At 53.0% G+C, this 18,021-nt stretch overlaps 1 protein-coding gene across 1 annotated transcript in view; it reads right to left on the bottom strand.

Annotated features, from left to right (window-relative positions):
* Positions 1 to 4,651: 4,651 nt before the first annotated feature.
* The window catches only part of LOC121171083 (mucin-4-like), a 29,200-nt gene continuing 15,830 nt past the window's right edge, over positions 4,652 to 18,021 (bottom strand). Inside the window, exons 15-31 of the mRNA XM_041002567.1 lie at positions 16,306 to 16,485; positions 16,014 to 16,142; positions 15,219 to 15,338; positions 14,696 to 14,904; positions 14,136 to 14,220; positions 13,575 to 13,742; positions 13,158 to 13,259; positions 12,602 to 12,835; positions 11,247 to 11,384; positions 10,738 to 10,919; positions 9,607 to 9,766; positions 8,643 to 8,816; positions 8,178 to 8,251; positions 7,132 to 7,196; positions 6,808 to 7,043; positions 5,932 to 6,094; positions 4,652 to 5,136 (exon numbers count right to left, since the gene is read on the bottom strand). Of these exons, the coding sequence (XP_040858501.1) occupies positions 4,941 to 5,136; positions 5,932 to 6,094; positions 6,808 to 7,043; positions 7,132 to 7,196; positions 8,178 to 8,251; positions 8,643 to 8,816; positions 9,607 to 9,766; positions 10,738 to 10,919; positions 11,247 to 11,384; positions 12,602 to 12,835; positions 13,158 to 13,259; positions 13,575 to 13,742; positions 14,136 to 14,220; positions 14,696 to 14,904; positions 15,219 to 15,338; positions 16,014 to 16,142; positions 16,306 to 16,485 (2,615 nt within the window). The 3' untranslated portion in view covers positions 4,652 to 4,940. The remainder of the gene's footprint in view (positions 5,137 to 5,931; positions 6,095 to 6,807; positions 7,044 to 7,131; positions 7,197 to 8,177; positions 8,252 to 8,642; positions 8,817 to 9,606; positions 9,767 to 10,737; positions 10,920 to 11,246; positions 11,385 to 12,601; positions 12,836 to 13,157; positions 13,260 to 13,574; positions 13,743 to 14,135; positions 14,221 to 14,695; positions 14,905 to 15,218; positions 15,339 to 16,013; positions 16,143 to 16,305; positions 16,486 to 18,021) is intronic.

Consider the following 18,021-nt stretch of genomic DNA (forward strand, 5'->3'; position numbering starts at 1 on the left):
TCTCAAAGTGACAATTTCATTCCTACGCATTTTGAGGAATATTCTATATTAGTTGCTGCATATGAGAAAAAAATATATGATATTTGTGTTAGATTCATTGACCACCAAGGAAAGAATATATCAGCCAAATAAGAATTTAAATGGCTTTGTTTCTGGGAACTGCGGTCACGGGATTCACTTCCCCTTGCAGCAGGATAAGCTGCCCAGGAAGGAGAAAGCCAGGAGGAGACGTGCAGGGGTTTTTAAACTCCCCTTGACACAGAAGCCAAATGGGGGTCACTTCGATCCTTATTTGGTGGGGGATATAGGTTTGTGCCCCTTATTGGTGCAACAGTGCTTCACAGCCTTAGGAGTACGCCAGAATTCCCCTGTCCTTTCTGGGTAGCTGCTGGGTAGTAAACTGAGAGAAAGACAAAGAGAGAGTGAGAGAATGTCTTTATCCACTAGTGCATTCCCCAAATGGCCACAATGGAATCTGAAGCCAGGAGCAGCAGGTTCAGGGTCCCAAGGCTTTGGGCCATCCTCCCCTGCTTTTCCAGGCCACAAGCAGGGAGCTGGTTCAGAAGTGAAATGGCCGGGACTCCAACCTGTACCCATATGGGATGCTGGCACTGCAGGTATAGGCTTAATCAACTATGCCACATCATCATCTGCCCCCTCCTCTTTTTTATAAACACCAGTGGCTTCCCATGATTTCATCTAAGATCAGCCACCCCCGCAGGGTCTGACCTCTGAATCCATTCACACAGGAATCTGGGGATTGAGATTCCAACACATGAATTTTGGGAGGACATGCTCGATTCACCAGACAGACAATGTGCACATTCGGTGTAGCCAGTGACTAAAGGGTTAAAGTTAACGAGCAACATTTGATAGCTACAGAAGTTAACAAGCAGTGCTCATTTGTGCCAGAGATAGCCAAAACAGAGCATCCCACCCTATCGAGAGCTCTTAGAAACCATTATAACATCACTGAGTACTAGCAGGAAAATGAACAAATGGCAAGGACAGGAGAGGGAATGAAAATGTCCCCTTCATGGAAAAGAAAAGTTAGAACTACACAGTAAACAATACTTTATACAGTGAGATATTATTTACTGTGTATCAAAAAGGCAAACATATATAAAAAATTTTATATCTGGGAGTTGACGCAAGAGTTCAATTGGCTAATCCTCCACCTCCAAGTGCTCATGTCCTGTATCAGCAGCAGTTATTGTCCTGGATGCTCTACTTCCCTTCCAGCTCCCAGCTTGTGGTCTGAGAAAGCAGCAGAGGATGGCTAAAGTCCTTGGGAGTCCTATTCCTGGCTCCTGGCATTGGATCAGCTCAGCTCTGGCCACTGCAGCCATTTGAGGAATGAACCAACAGATGGAAGATCTTTTTGTCTCTCCTCTGTGTGTTTCTAGTGGGGAAAAAAAAGAACTTTTTTGAAGATTTATTTTTATTGGAAAGCCAGATTTGCAGTTTTCCTTTTAAAAATCAAAGGTAGTACTGCTTCTACCTATAGGGAAAAAAGCCCTGATGAGCTGATATCCAGGGGTCTTCAGGACATCGGCTTGGCCAACTTGCTCAGCTCTGGACTCCATGGGCCATCTGCTGTGTCCCTTCCACAAGAGAGTCTTATTCCCTCATGACACTGTTTGCTCTGAGCGACAGCATAGCACGGTCCCCTCTATTAACGTTTCTGTCTCCCCTTCCTCCCTGTCATTCTTGCTTCTGCTTTGCTAGAAGGCCAGAAGGTCCCTCTTTGTGCCTGTGGCACTCCTGGGGTGGGGCTGTATTCTTCAGTCATCTGACTTCCGTTTCTGTTCCAGCAGTTCATGTGCTGGATTTGACTCTGTTTATAAGTGGGTTGCGTGTGTGTGCGTTGGCACAAGCACTTGGGAGACAGAACCTAGCACAGCACGCACACATGAGGGTATACAGGCTCTTACTGAGTGACTGTGGTAGGAGGGGCACCCTGGGAAATTGGCATCCAGTATCCAGTGGATGAAATGCAGCTTTGACAATTTTGTTGTTGACATGGCGAAGCTGCCTGTGATTAGGCGTGATGAAGGCAGAGCAGTGTGTGGGAGGACAATGACACCTCTGTGTTTGCATGTCTCCAAACAGTGGTTCATGCAATCATAGTTACAAATGTTTAAGAACAGACACACATGATGATAATTAACTGTCTTACTGCCTACACACATGCAACACACACTCAACACACTCAACACACCCTCCCCTACCATCATCCTGCACCATGGTACTACATATGTCACAATGCAGCATGGACATAAACTATCTCCATCCAAAGTCCAGTTTTCATTAGAGTTCCCGCTTGCTGTTAGCATTCGATATTTAACAAAAGTTTAATGTCATGCACCCACTCCTGGAGTCTTTTTTCAAAAATATTTATTTGTTTGTATTTACTTATTTATCTTAAAGATTTATTTATTTATTGGAAAGTCAGATGTACAGAGAGGAGGAGAGACAGAAAGAAAGATCTTCCTTCCAAAGATTCATTCCCCAAGTGAGCGCAACGACCGATGCTATGCCAATCCAAAGCCAGGATCCAGGAACTTCTTCCGGGTATCCCACAGGGGTGCAGGGTCCCAAGGCTTTGGGCCGTCCTCGACTGCTTTCCCAGGCCAGAAGCAGGGAGCTGGATGGGAAGTGGAGCTGCCAGGATTAGAACTGGCATCCATATGGGATCCTGGGCGTTCAAGGCGAGGACTTTAGCCGCTAGGCCACGCCGCCGGGCCCTGTTTGTATGTATTTATTTATGTAAAACTCAGAGTTACACAAAGAGAGAGGAAGAGGTAGAGAGAGAATGTGAATTCTTCCATATGCTGGTTCATTCCCCAGATGGCTGCAAGAGCTAGGGCTGAGCCAAGCTAAATCCTGGAGCCAGGAGCCTTATCCGGTTCTCCCGCTTGGGCGACAAGGGGACCAAGGACTTGGACCATCTGCTGCTGATTTCTCAGGCCATTAGCAGAGAGCTGGATTGGAGGCAGAGCAGCTGGGACTCAAACTGGAGCCAATATGTGATGCCAGCACTTAAAGTTGGAGGAGTAGCTTGTTGAGCGGTGGTGCCAGTGACATCAGAGTTTAGGTAGCTGCAGGATAGGCCTGTGTGGAGGTGCAGAAGGGTGGGCTGCTGCTTAGGAGGCTGTGACACCAAGTCGGAGGGAGGGTTTGAATGTCTCAGCTGCTCTGCTTCTGATCCAGTGCTCTGCTGATGCCCTGGGGAGGGAGCAGAGGACGGCCCAAGTGTGTGGGCCTCTGCACTCTCAAGGGAGACCTAGAAAAAACTCCAGGTTTCAGCCATATAGGGAGGGAACCAATGGATCTTTCTTTCTCTCTCTTCCCTTTCTATATCTCTACCTTTCAGATGAATAAATCTTCAATTAAATATTTAAAAAAGCAAAACTGTAGCCACAGCATTTATCAAGAGTTAAGAACACAATCCTGATGAATTTCATCAAATAGGTAAGGGAGAAATACTAATTCTCCACAGTTTTTTTTTTTCCTCCAGACAGTAAAAGCAGAAGGAACCTTGCTAATTTGTTCATTGGCATCACCCAACTGCTAAAAACAAAGGCATTAGAGGGAGAGAAAAGCAGGGACCCACATGGGAAGCTAAGAGCAGCAGGGACTGGAATACACACCCATGTGGGATGCCGGCACCAAAGGCAGCCGCTTCACCCACTATTCCATAACACCGGCCCCTGACTATGCCTTTAAGTGCAGTCTTGGGACCTACCAAGGTGAGGTCCTAGGCTTGTCCATTAGGCAGTGTCTGGGGCTGGCTGGGAGACATTGTTCTCTATGTAAAGTGGATAGTAGAGTCTCTGTTCTGATTAAAGATGCTTGTCTGTGTATTTCTGTTGCCATTACTTACCCATCACAGTGAGCCTGAGCGTGTGGTTTGTATCACGCAACCTCCATTCCAGCCTTAGGATCACATGTGTGTGCATGTATGTATGTGTGTGCGTATGAAAGGAGAGAGAGAGAGAAATTGAAGCTTGGTGTGGTAGCCAGGGCCTGGGAAACCCTGGCTATCCCCAGAGTGATGGTGGTATGGATGGGACTGGTTAAGATAAATCTATCTGCTGGTCACTCCCCAAAATGGTCCAGTGTAAGGGTCCAGTGTAGACCAGGTTGCAAGGGTTGCAAGGGTCCAGTGTAGGCCAGGTTGAAGCCAGGAGCCTGATGGGGGGCAGGTACCCAAGTAACTGAGCTATCTATCATCTATGGCTTTTCCAGGCACATTAGTAGGAAGCTGGATGAGAAGTAGTGCAGCTGGGGTTTCAACCAGGGTTCATATGGGGTCCCTACATCATGGGCAATGGCTTAACATGCTGTGCCACAATTCTGGCATATCTCTCAATAAATTCTGCTCTCATTCCTACATGGCTTTTACTTCCTGTCTCATGCAGGAGCAAGCCTCGGCAAACAAACCAGGACATGTAACAGAAGCCCGGGCTCGGGGCAGGTCGCAGTCGCTGGACTTCTCAACAGTAACTCAGCTATAGGACGGGATCTCCGTGCTCCACATCTACCCCAGCATTTACCAGAAAATCAGGAATGGAGTCCATGTTGCTCACACACACACACACACACACACACACACACACGCCAGAGACTTTTTCTAAACAGACTTTAATCAAAGGTAAACAAGGGTGTTTTGTGTGCAAAAGCGTGTTGGTTCACTTAGAGCTGCCAGCCCTGCGCGGGCCATGGTGCTGTGCTCGGAGGATGTCTGCGGGAGCTGGCATCAGCTCGCATCCACCTCTTCCTAGCGCTGCGGACTCTGGGCAAGGTCCATTCTCCTCAGAGGATCCTGAATCAGCATCTGTCATTTCTCCGTCTCCGGATGTCCCCGGAGCCAGGGCTCCGAAAGTGCGAGGCGAGGGCCGGAGTGGGTCTGAGGTATCCATAGGAGGCAGGAGACTTCAACTTAGTATGCCCAGAGGGTAGGAGGACTTAACCCTCGGGCAGGCACAGAAGCGCACGACCACAAACGTCCCGGCTGCCAGCAGCAGGACCGCGCCCAGGGCCCCAAACAGGATCCCGAAGAAAGCGCCTAGTCGGATGCTCAGGTGCTCACAGCGCTCACCCCAGGGCGAGTAGATGGAGAAGGGCACACAGCTGGGAACACAGGAGGGCGAGAGAAAAAGCGTACGGTCAGGAGCAATGAGACAGGGACACGGTCTCCCTGGTCCTCCTCCAGATCGCACTGCAGGTGCAGGCTTTTCAAACGCCCGTGCGCCTGTGCACTTGGCGTCAATTCCCTCCGGGAACCACAGCGATGCAGTCTGGACAGGCTTCGGGTGGGCAGGCGCTGCCTGGGCCCTGACTTTGTCCCAACCCTCCCTAGGCTGGGCTCTGCTCAGGCTCCTCCCATTTCCCCTCCGTCCGGGCCCTGCAAGTGCAGTTGTGGGCGCAGGGCGCACACAAAGGGTGGCGGGAAGCTGAGGTGGTGTTGAGACTCCCTACCAGAGCCCCTGGGATGGTTCACGGACTCCAGGGGGCTTCCTCTACTGAGTTCTCTCATGGCGGAGCAGCCAGCAATGGCTCTGCATTGGGGATTGCCTTCCTCCATGTACATTTTTGCAGAAGCCAAGCCGGGTGCTATAGTGATTTGGAAATCAGAGCCTGCTGGTAACTTACTGGCATCTGCAAAAGCGGCAGGGTCCTCAAGTTCTGAGTGGTCCTAACAGCTCCTTAAGGCTCTTGGGTTTCTGGGTTAATCCAGCAGACACTCACCTTTCTCTTCCATGGTCCCTCCTTCTCTGAGCCCAGTTCCCTCCACTTAGTCAGGAGTCCCATATCCAGGAGTCCTCCTCGCATTCCCATATCCTTCCCTTCCCGTCTTGCTTGGCTTGGATTTCCCCAGCCCCATCTTCTATTCCCCTCCCCGCTCTCGGGGCAGCCAGAGGCTACCTGCAGCGGGGCCCATCCGGCAGGTGCTGGCATCGGCCTCCATGATCACAGTAGCCCTCAGTGCACGGGGACACACAGGTGAAGCCGCTCTGGGGTGTGTAGGCAAGGCGATAGCCCTGGTAGCCGCTGCATCGGAGGTAGGTCTCCAGTGTGCTCACGTTCACTGTCAAGGGTAGAGCACAGGTTGACGTGGAGAGTCATTGATTAACGCTAACTCAATACCTTTTCCATCAAGAGCTCCACTCCAGGTGTTAACTTGAGACATAAGGTACAATGGGAGTTAGGCAAGTTACTGGGACACTCTTACCCAAGCTAGACCAGTTCTGATGGGATAGAAAATGTACAGGTGAATATCATGTATTGAAGCTGGCCAGAGTGGTATTGAAATTCAAACTACTACTTCTAATGAGTGTGGTCTAGGAGAAATGTCTGCCCCCTCCCAGCCTTAGCTTATTTGTTTATTTATTTTATCGGAAAGGTAGATTTACAGAGAAAAGCAGAGATAGAGGAGCCTTCCATTTGCTGGTTCACACCCCAAATGACTGCACAGGCAAGAGCTGAGTTGAATCCAGGAGCCAGGAGCCTCCTCCAAGTCTTCCACATGGGCACAGGGTCCCAAGACTCTCCCAGGCCACAAGCAAGAAGCTGGGTGGGAATTAGAGCAGCCAGGACACTAATGCCCATATAAGGTACTGCTACTTACCGGAGGAGAATTAGCCAATTGAACCATAGTCCTGGCTCAAGTTTACTTATTTTAAAAGAAGGGAAAGGAGTGATAATGCTGACCTCACTGTGAGATCTGCAACCGGATTCATATGCCTCTTCCTCTGCTCCAATGTCCCCCACTACAGTAAACTACAGTTGAGGGGGACTCACATGCTGTGATATCTTGCACGTCTCCCCTTGAAATGGGGTAGAAGACCACGTTATTCCTGGGCCCCGTGTTCCGCTTCCACCGCCCCCTCTGGAGCTGGGGGAGGAAGGCCTGCACCACAGCATCCTGCAGCTGGTGGTTGAGGAAGTCGATGACCGGTCCCCGCACGTGGTACTGGAACTGTGAGATGACCTTCCAGTGCTGAACCCGGCTGCCTGAGCCAACTCCTGGGCCAGAGCTGTGGGTGAGAGGATAGCCAGGGGGCTGAGGGCGTGTGGGGGAGAAGGGCCCTGGCAGTGGGACAGGTGGGGGGCAGTCTAGCTTACACTGGTTCCACAAGGCTGTTCCAGAGGAAGGCCCGTACCTCCAGCATCCCTAGTCTGTACGCCACCTGCAGGGGACCATGAGGGATGATGGGAGGGTGGAAGGGTAGTGAGCTCCCACCCACAAGAGGAGCCTCTCCCACTTCAATTCATGTGTCCATTCCTGTCTGTCTTTGCCTTTGAGTTTTGGGCTCCAGATTCCTCCAGAACATTGCTCACATGCCCTCTACACCCTGGCACCCCAATGTAGCTCACTGACAGGTTCTGGTCCTTGGTTAATATCTGTGAGTAAGTGAAGACTGTAGTATCCCCCACTCCTCTGCCTCGTGTTACAGCCCCTGCCTGGCCTCTGATCCCTCCCTAAGAGGAAGGTTCATGTTGATGGACCAAGAGGACGGACAAGTGTTGAGAACAGTGTTGGGAATGGTGTGCTTGCCAGCAGTTAGTCAGGACAGGACTGTACTGGCAGAGCTCAGAGTCTTGTTCTGTAGACAGATGCCAGCAGATTCTACTATGGGGCATGCAGAGTGCTGGAGTGACAGCAGTGATCACGTGAGAACAGCTTTGGGGCACAGGCTGTATTTCAGGTGCGTGCTTAGGGCTTTTATGGATGTTATCATTTAAACCTTCACAGGGATAATAACAATACCTGTGTCTATTTTTTTTTTAAACCAATGAGCTGCTAAGTACTTTGTCAAATATACCTGTTCTCATAGGTGGTAAGGCAGGAATTTGGATACTGCTGTGTACAGCATTATAGAGCCTCAACTGCTCAGAAACTGTATCTGACTGCGGGATGGACAAGTTACATGGGGGTAAGATGAGGGAGCCCATTTCTTCTGGGAAGGTTGTTTCTTCCATTTCACACTCCAGAGGTTGAGGTCTAGGGTTGAAGATGCTCAGAGGGAGAGGATGGGGGCCTTGGCCTTCCTGGCTTCCTAACTTTCCAGGCACCTCTGGCCATGTGGGACATACGAGTGATGGCCCAGCCCTCATTGGAACCTGCCCAGATCTGTCTCCATCCAGAGCCCAGCGAGTGCTGCACTGACCGAGGCGTTGACCTCTGAGATGGAGGCATTTTCGTCTTCCATGAGTGAAAGCTGGATGACTCTTAAGGGGAGCTCTGCGGACAGGAGAAGTAAAACCATCATCCTTCATGGTTCACCTAGCCTTACCTGCCAGCCCATGCACCTGCTCCCTTCCACAGTGAGACTGGCCACTGGAGGGCTTGCAGGGTCTTACCCTGGTGCTCATCCCATAATGGTTAGGGCTTCTGTGATTCTATTTGCACTGAGCCATGAGGCCCCTACTTCAGTTATACCTCAGCCAACTGCTCAGGCCTGTGGTTCATGCTGTGACAATTGCCCTGCCCCATCCCTCCAGCCTGTGAATTACCCCCACCTGGATGAAGTGTGGGGTTCTGCCCACATGGGTTTGGAGCAGCTTTAGTCCTGGATCCCGGAGTCTCCCCCAAAGGTGAGAGCAGCATGGAGGCGGGGATGGCTATGTCATACCTTGAAGGGTACTTGGAGTAAAACTGTTCCCAGCCAGGAAGCAGCGGGAGTCGGTGAAGGCTGGGGGACAGGTGCAGGCTGGCTGGCAGCTCAGGGTGATATGGCAGTGGCCCTGGTTGTGGCAGTAGTTTACAGGGCAGGAGTGGTTCTGGCAGAGGTCAGAGTTCTCCAGGGCTGCAGAGGGGGCAGTGTGGTTAGCAGCACCATACCCACACTGTAGCCAGCGGGGCAAGCTGCTCCTGAGATGGGCTTGGGACCCTTCTCCTAGTGCCTCCTCAGTCTCTATTCTGCTGGTGGGCCACTCTGAATCCTAAACTACCCTCTCACCTATTCCAGGCATTTCCCTGCCAGGCAACCCTTTCCCTCTTCGGGGGGAGGGAAGCTGCCCATTCCCATCTGCAGAGGGAGTGGAAAAGTGTCCACACTGATTTGCTCCCCTCTTTCGATCCTCCAGTCCCTCCTCCTTCCCCTCTCCTTTCTGTCTCTGCCAGGCGGTACCTTGACCCGCTGTGGCCCTGTCCAAAAGGCAAAAGCATTCTCCTGATTTTATATGTGACAGCTGCCCTGTCTCTGGGACTGTAGTGGGTCATAGTGGAGAGGCTAAAGGGCCAGGGGAGAGCTAGAAGGGGAAAAGGAGGTGTCTCTGCTGCCAGGGCTTCTTGGAGCTCTAAGGCCATACCTGGCAGGAGCAGAGGGACCCTGGCCCTTTTGTCTTGGAAGGCCCCCAGGAGCTCAAGGGCCCCAGCTTGTCACTTGGTCCCCTGGCCACTTCCAACACTCATCAACCTCTTGCCCTGAGGTTTTTCCCATTAATGCCTTGGGGCTGCACTGTCCTGTCCCCTCCCCCATGCTGGGCAGCCTCTCCCCATCTCCCCACTTTTTGGAAAAGGGGGAGAACAGGTTTGCCTTTGGCTGTCCACGGTGCCAGCACCTGCTCCCGCTGGGAACCCTGTTTCCAGCTCACCTGCGCAGTGCCGCCCGTCCCCAGTCATGTTCACAGGACAGGCCTCGCAGCCCTTTCCAGAAATGCAGCTCACACCGGGGAAACATGGCTCCATGCAGGGATCCCCAGTGCGTTCACAGGAGGTGCCAAAGGTGTCTCCATCACACCTGCAGTCAGCCACCTGGGACGATGAGGTGCCAATCACTGGGCAGCCCAGAGGTGAACCATTAGGGGCTCCCGGGTGTTTCTGTATCAATGTCTCTGGTTGGAGAACCCATGGACCCTGAGTCTCTGTCTTAGTTCTGCCAGCATCTGTTTGGCATCACCTTGTCAGACCTGGAAGCTGGCAGGTCATTTTCTGTTCTTCCCTGGCATGTGCTCTATCCTGACCCCTGCCTGTCCCTGCACTGGGGTTCAGCTTCTTCCCTCTTTTGTGGTATCTGCTTGCCCAAAGTCCTTCCTAGAGTAAGACAGGAAGAGAAGGTAAGAAGGGGAAAGGGAAAAACTGTAGGAGGCAGAGAGGGAGAGAAAAGTGCAGAGGAGGCAAGATGTAGACCAAGTATTTTAGTCAGAAACCTGAATGCTGAAGGCATTTTTCTGAACTGGAGACAGAGAAAGCAAGGAGGAACGCAAAGGAGTCCTAGGACCGCAGGACAGAGGGACCCATGCCTCTTTCCAACACTGTGATGATGAAGCCCAAAGAGAAAAGGTTACACACGCTCTGGCTGTCAGCAGCACAAGCCACTGCTGGGGCTGAGCTGAGACCAGGAGCAGCCTGGAGTCTCCCAGGGCTGATGGTGGTTGGAGCTGTGATGGGAACTTGAGCAGACTCACGCCCAGGAACCGCACAGACACCTTCCCACCCCCCAGCTCATGCTCTTCACTGAGTTCACTCCATGTGTGGCAACTGGGGAAGTCCTGGAGAGCTGTGAGAAGGGCTGGAACAGTTAGCTACTGCCAGCCTGGCAGAATGGGAGGTGGGATGTAAAAGTTCAATTGAATGAAACAAAGAAGAATGTTCTGTTTCCTGCCACGTGATTTCACAGCCTGAGAATGCTACTTGCTCCCTCACCTCCCAGCAGGTGGCTCACTGGGGTGAACTACAGCATGCCTCGGATGTCTACACCCCACCCCCCATGCGCTCAGTCTTACCTGCAGGGAGGAATTGCCCACCCAAGTGGTCTGGTTGTACAGACACTGGCTCTCTGCACTGCACACGCAAACCACGGTCTTAGGCTGGAGGGAAGATGACAGGCCTGTGGAGGAGCTTCGTGCTAGGATCTCCAGAGTGAAAGGTTCCAGCGTCTTGGGTGTCCACTGCAGTGTCCCATTCTCTGCCCAGGGGTGGGGTGGGATGGGATGGAAGGAGATGAGCGAAACGCCTCTGCTGGGGTGGGGGAGGGAGCAGAGCTATCCTGGCATCCCACACCCCCACCTTGCTTAGCTCATCAGGTGCATTCCCTCATCCACTGGGGGACGCCTCTATGAAAGACAGAAGGTCATTGCTAGAAATGAGGATCCTGGGTAGGCAAGCGAACAAGTGCCAGGAAGTTGTGCAGGGTGTAGAGAAACAAAATCACCTAAAACTTGACTCTGGCCTCAATCTCTACCAATACTCACCCACTCACCCTACCCCGCCCCCAGCTGCCATAGGTTCTGACCAAAGAGCTGGAAGTCGGTGCAGTTGCTTCTGAGAGAGAAGGTGACATTCTCTGAGTCACTGGTGTACTGAATCCACGTGGTCTTTCCCTTGTAGGCTTCAATCGTGTGATTACTCTTGATGGAGGGTGGGAACTGATCTGAAAGGCAAAGAGGGCTGGCCACACTGCTGCCTTTTCAACCTCCTCTCTCTCCGTCAACCACAACTTGTGTTCCCCACCCCCCGCCCCGCCTTTGGAAGCAGGAAGTACCCCGTGCACCTGCTCTCAGACCTGCAGAGTGGGACTGTGCTGTTCCCCCAGCCAAAATCTGAGCCTCTCTCTACCTCCTGTTCTTACAGGGCTCCTTCCTAGTTCTCTTCCGAACAGGCGTGCTAGGTGGATGTGGCATGAACTGACACAGAGAACAGAAACTGGCAGACCATCACAAAGCTCTACCTTTGGGGAAAGGGCTACTATCCAAATGGACCTTGCTTCTACCTGAAAAGAGTGAGCAGGTAGAACCAATCAAGGGCCTCTGATTAAGGGAGCTCCTGCTATTTGCATCTCATTATTCCTTCATCCATTCAGCCGGTCAGTGATTTCAAAAGGATTTACTGAGCCCTGAATAAGTGCCTGGCACCATTGTAAGACACAGCAAAGAATAGGCAATAAAAACTGTATGTGTGAAAATGACAAAATGTGACAGAGCCAGAACGGTAAACAGGAAGTGTGGGTGGATGTGAAGTTTTACACAGGGTGGTCCTCTGGGAGGGCAGTAAAGACCCCACATATGAGGCCTGCGTCCCATATCACAGAGCCTGCATTCAAGGTGCTACTGATTGAGCATTCCCCGAATGTGCGCCCTGAGACATAGCGGGTGCTGGTCCAAGCACCTGGAACCCCTGCCACCCACACGAAGACACAAATCGAGTTCCTCCTGACTCCAGCTTCAGCCTGGCCTAGCCCCGATTGTTGTAAGCATTTGTGGAGTAAGCAGCACACGGAAGACCTCTTGCTCTATATCTCTCTGTCTCTGTGGCTCCTTCTCTGTTGCCTCTCAATCTTTCAATTAAGTGAAACTTGGAGTTAGTTTAAAGGTAAAAGAGGACTCACTGAGAGGTAGCATTGGAGAAAAGCAGGTGAAGGAGCTGTGGCTGATTGGGGGAGAGGGTATTCCAGGTGAGGGAACGGAATGTGCAAAATGTGGGAGCTGGGAGTAAGGCCACCCACCACATGTATGAAAATTACACGGAGAAGCCAGAGAGGTCGCAGGAGGAAGCAGGTGGGAATGAGCCAAGGAGTCACTGGGGGACAGGGAACATGGGCTCATGTGCACACCCTGCCCCTGGGAAGGCCTCCTCGGCCTTAGCACTCACTTTGGGTGGCATTCATCTCCTGGTATGTTCTAAAGAGCGTCCTGGTATGGAGTCCGGCGCTGGCATCTTGCATGGCCAAGGCATCATACATGCATTGTCTGTCTCCATTGCACCCAGAGATCAAAGCCCCATCACCAGAGCTGTTCGCCAGCAGTTGTGAGAAGAAGATGGGGGTGAAGGAGGGGGGCAACTGGTCGTCCCTCTCACCAAGGAGGTCTGTCCCGTTTAGTTTCCCTGTAACAGCCGGGGAGTGCAAAAGCAGGAGTTGAACTTCCAGCTGATTTCTGCTGTGTCTCCACCTACCCCCACCCACCTCACCCTCATTTTTCTGTGGTTCGGGGCTAGGGAGGGCAATGTGGCAGGACAGAAGGTCTGAACATCTCGGACCTTGGTGTGAGGGCCACCTGCTGCCCGGTCCACTTCCAGGTGGGAGGGCATAGAGTGGACAAATGGAAGGGGGGCGTTTGCATCCCATGTCTCTTTCTGGCCTTCAGCCTGGCCTGGACAAAGGAGGGAGCACTGCACCTGGCTCCCATGCCCCACAGCCTGGACTCACAGGTCATCCCGAAATGGAATAGCTCCTCCTCGGTGCTCCCGCTCGCCAGGAAGGAGCCATTGGGCATCCTGAAGTCATCATTGGGGTTGTTGTTCCAGAGTCCTGCAGGACACAGATGAGGCTGACAGCCCATGGAGTGGCGTGCACAGCAGGTGCCTCTCTTTAGGGTTCAGGCCTCTGGGATAGGGGAGGGGACCACACTGTACACTCCAGCTCTGGCAAGGGAGGAGAAGGAAAGGAAGAAGGGAATGCAGGAAGACAGGAGGGATGGAAGAAAGGGAGGGGAAAGGAGGGTGAGGTAGCTGGCCCAGAGCTCGTCCTTAGCACGGCAGGGGAAGGACAGGAAGTGAACCTCAGAGGTGACTGAAGAAGCCCCCTACTCCCCCACCCTAACTCCATGCAGCCCCTATTGCTTACCTAGGAGGCCCTCTGTGCGGCCCTGGTACTCCTCAGGGAGGCTGGAGGAGGCATGTAGGATTTGGGAGAGGGCCATTACTGTGATGGCCACTGTGCCATCGAAGCTGGCTGAGACCTGGGTGCCATTGCGGGTCAGCAGCAGCCCACTGCTGTTGTAAGTCTCCCGGCCTGTGGAAGGGCAGGCAGGTGAGGAAGCAGCCGGGTCAGCACCCTGTGGCCACCAGGCCCTACTGCTGCCATCCTCAGGAGGCACAGAGGAGACACCAAGGGTAGCCCTGGAATGTCCTGAGAGGCCCTCCCGTCTACCAATCCCACAAACCACTTTCTTCTCCCTGGGGATGGAGCTGGAAGTTAAAAAAAACAGAGGGCCCTTGCACTGGATGAAGGAAGGAAGCGGTGTTCCTGCGGCAGGCCCAGCCTTTTGAACCCAAAGGGGTGGTGATCTGCTTTGCTGCATGGCGTTGCCTCCGTGTCCCCACACTGCTCCTGGAGCACAGGGCACCCCGCGAGCTCTGACCGGGGAAAGGAGGAGAGACCGGCTGGTGGCTCTCTCCAGCCTACCTTCTGCATCTTGGGTCTCAAAAGTCACAGTCTGGTTATTGTGTAGAACTCGGATTGTGTCATTGGGCCCCAGGAACCACTGAACCTGGAAGGAAACAGGAGGAGTCCCATGCTGACCAACAGAGGGAAGCAGAGAGCAAGGAAGGAGGCTCCAGAGAGCTTCTTTGGACTGACACCTCAGCCGTGGAGGCAGAGGAAGGCTGGCAGTGAGGTTGTGCCTGCTGACATCTGCCGAGGGCTCTGTGAAGTGCCCTGGATGCTGGGCACATCTCCTGGATGAACTCATGGCAGCCATGGGGGAGAGGTGTGGTGGAGCTACTCTCCCTACTTCACCAAGCAGTGCCTTAGGAGTCCATATAGGGTGAATGGAGCAGCCAGGCCCTGAGATTGACTCTGGGACCACTCTCCTGCCTGGCTGTGTCCTCCTGTTCTCCTGTCCTCCTGCCTTCCTTTCTGAGCTCTCCCTCATGGGTGTCTGTTTGCAGCTGGAGGTCCCTGAATGAAGGGCATGCTGGGAGATGGGGGTAGAACACAGGGGTACCTGGGCACCCTTCCCTCACCGTGATGGGGGCCAGGCTACTGGAGTTGTACTGAGCTGCAAAGGCGATGAAGTTGGTGGCCGGGACTGAGCCAGTCTGGGCAGTGCGGCCCTGCAGCTCAAAGGAGGAATTCCCGTCCCAGGCGCGCAGCAGCAGGAAGTCCCCCAGCCCGTTGAAGGTGTAATTGGCACCATCCAAGGTGGTGATGTGGGGGTCCCCAAACATCCAACCTGAGAAAAAAGTGGCATCCCATGAGCAAGCTGGGAATAGGGCCTGAGCTTGCCCAGGTTCCCAGGCAGGGCATCTGCCCAGGAAGATTTGAGTCTGGGGAAGGACTGGGAGCAGAGAATTCCTTGCCCTTGGGGATTCCCATCTTCCCCCTATCTCCCAATGCCATGTGCAAAGCCGCACAGCCCCACACAGAATCATCCCCGAGGTCTCTCGTGGCTTGTAGGAAACTGGGTCCTCCTGGCCCAGGCTTAGTGACCATGAGGACAGAGGCAAATCCTGCCCTGGGAAGCTCCACCTTAGCCCTGAGCCTCACCAGGCCGTGGGGGCCTGTATCCGGCACAGCTGACTGGGGGCCGCCTTTGCTGGTACATAGAGCAGAAGAAGGGCTTGTCATTCCAGTGGCAGCACCAGTTCTGCGGCTCCAGCTCTTGCTCTGTGGAGAAGTGCAACATGTTGAGGGATGCAAGTCTCTAGGAGGAGGTGTTGGGAGGGGGAACAGGAGCAGGGGAGCATGGCTGTGGCACCTGCCCAAAGTTGTCACAATCCCACCCTGCTCAATGAGCTTCCACGACAGCTGGTCTGGGGACTCTGCTGCTTGCAGGCATGTTGGGGGTCATTGTGAGTTAGGGCACACTGTGGGAGGGCCTGGCTGATGGCCAAGGATCATGGAGAATGGCAAAGACATGACAGCAAGTGTGGGAGAACCCAGACCTTTGCCCCTAACCCTCTAATCCCTGGGTTCTTTAGCTCATTCCCATGGAGGGTTTCTGTGGGTGGCTGCCTTACAACATTGCCCCACACAGCCTGTCAATATGGAACCAGAGGGCTGGACCAGACTAGGTTCTCTCCTTACCCAGAAGGAGAGAATCCAGACTGGGGCTATAGGATCAAGAAGAGAGGAGGCAAGAGCCCCTTAGCATCAAACCCTAGAGGCCAGCAGGTTGGAATGCTGGGAGTTTCCTAATTTTAAAATCAGGGATGGGAGCCACGGAGCAATGAAGAAATGAGGCTTTGCTGGGGCCCCATGGTGAGGTGGGCTGGGCTGGGCTGGGCAGAGCCTTGAGTTCATGAGCAGGGGGTTATGGTACCTCTTTATGGACACACATACCCAAGTGCGAAGGGCTGTGCACTCTCCAGCCTTCACGAAGCTCTCCCCACGACCCATAGCTGCAGCAAACACCTCCTTGCCAGGAAGAGAAGCGGCACAATTTCCTGCTGCCACCAAGGTCCCACCAGTCTGCAACAAAGCCAGACCCTGAATCATGTCCAGGCTGTGGAATGCCTGGGGTGGGACAGAGGGGGTGTTTCTGGGAGAGAGGCTGGGGTTGCCTCAGAAAGGACAGGTGAAACATGGGCAGAAGGGTTGGTAGGTAGGCTTGAAGGGGACAGGAAAGTGTCACCTGAGCTCACAGGCCGGAATCGTAAGTCCCATCGTCCCTGCTGCCAGGTACAAGGGCAGGCGATCTGGTTCCAGTTCCAACTTGGCCACTGAGGCTGGCTCTCCAGCCACTGCTGGCACTTGAGACGGTTGTTGGGTATCGGCTCCCTATGGAGCCTGTAAATCTGCAGTCCCCTGAGGCCTGCGGGGAGCAAAAGAAGGGATTGTCCCAGAGCCTGGGGCCTCAGGTCTGCTTTAGCTTTAGAGCTAACCACAAATTCTAGATGTATCTGCCACATGCCACGCCTCACCTCTCTGGACAGCTCCAAGGTGGAACTGGCAATGATTCCTCCTCCAAGCCCCTGTGATGTGAGCCCCTGAGCCTTCAAACCTGAGATTTTAGGGCAAAACCGATGGACAAGAACTGGGCAGTGAGGACTCACCCCTAAGAACCAACTCTGATTCTGGCCCACCAGACACCTTCCAGTTCCCCCAATCATCTCCTTATGCATCTCGAGTCTCAGTTAGGGACACCAGCTCCCGTCCAGTCACATGGTCAGATACTGGGCCCTGCTCTCCCTTCCCCTAGTGCAGAGAAGTTGGTGCAGCGGCCTATTCTAATGCCACAAAGCCAAGGAACCCACTCTGTGCCCAGCCTCTGGAGAAGCAGAGTAACTGGGAGGAGAAAGCCTGATGAGTGTTGACTGTGAGACTAACTCCTGGTGAGTGCCACACTGCCCATCCCAGCTGCATGGGTGTGAGTGGGGCTTAAGAGCCTGAGAAGACATGAGACATACAGAACATCTTGACTCTAACCTCATATAAATGAAGACCTGAGCACTATAGCCACAACTTCAGATTTAAGATTTCCAGAATAATCATTGTTTATGATCATCTGCTTATGGCCTGGTGTCAGAAGATCAGATATACATCAGATATTCTTCCTCAACACATGCATATGCACACGCTTAGGTAAACACATGCAGGCACCCACAAAACGCATGCCCACACACTCTCGTGGTGCACCTCCCTAGTCACAAGGAGATGCATCTGGGGAGAAGAACTCTGGTCTGACAGGAGGCTGTCCTCTGTAAGCTGGCACCATGCTCTGACTTAGCTCATGCTTCTGTTACCAAGAACTTCTGTCGCAAAGCAAACAGAACCTCATTTGTGCAACACAATTCAATGGCTGATGTCCAAGCCCACATGCCCTTTCTTCTTTCACACTTTGAAAATTATAATTCTTTCCCCGTTAGGGTCTCCAGACATTATGCTGTGTCATGGATAAGCTACCACAATTTGCCTTTTTCCAAGACCAAAAGCTTTTTGAGAGCACGTGCAGTTGACTTTCTTCTATTTCTCATTGTTTCTCGCTGCGAGCACAGTGTTCAGCATACAACAGGGGCTCAGTTGGTGATGACTGGATGAGTATTAGACCTCTGGAATACCTCTTAGGGGTTATTCCTTTGAGGACTCTGGGTCCTCTTTCCAGCTGTAGGACAGGACACCAGAGTGTTGTCCCAACAGCCTGTTCCTAACCCCACCTCCCACAATACCCTGCTCTCACTTATGGGATCAGAGTCTCCACTGAGTGCTCCAGGACTTGGCTCATCCAAAGAAGGGCACAGAGCCTCCTGGAGACCCTCCTGTGTCTAATGCATGGAAGGTCCCATCTGCTCCCCACAAGTATAAATGTAGGAGGCCAGAGCCTACGAGGCGCAGGGGGCGTGGAGAGCGG

Source organism: Ochotona curzoniae, unplaced genomic scaffold (assembly GCF_017591425.1).
Source record: "Ochotona curzoniae isolate NIBS_2020 unplaced genomic scaffold, NIBS_Ocur_1.0 scaffold_2587, whole genome shotgun sequence".
Taxonomy (NCBI): Eukaryota; Metazoa; Chordata; class Mammalia; order Lagomorpha; family Ochotonidae; genus Ochotona; species Ochotona curzoniae.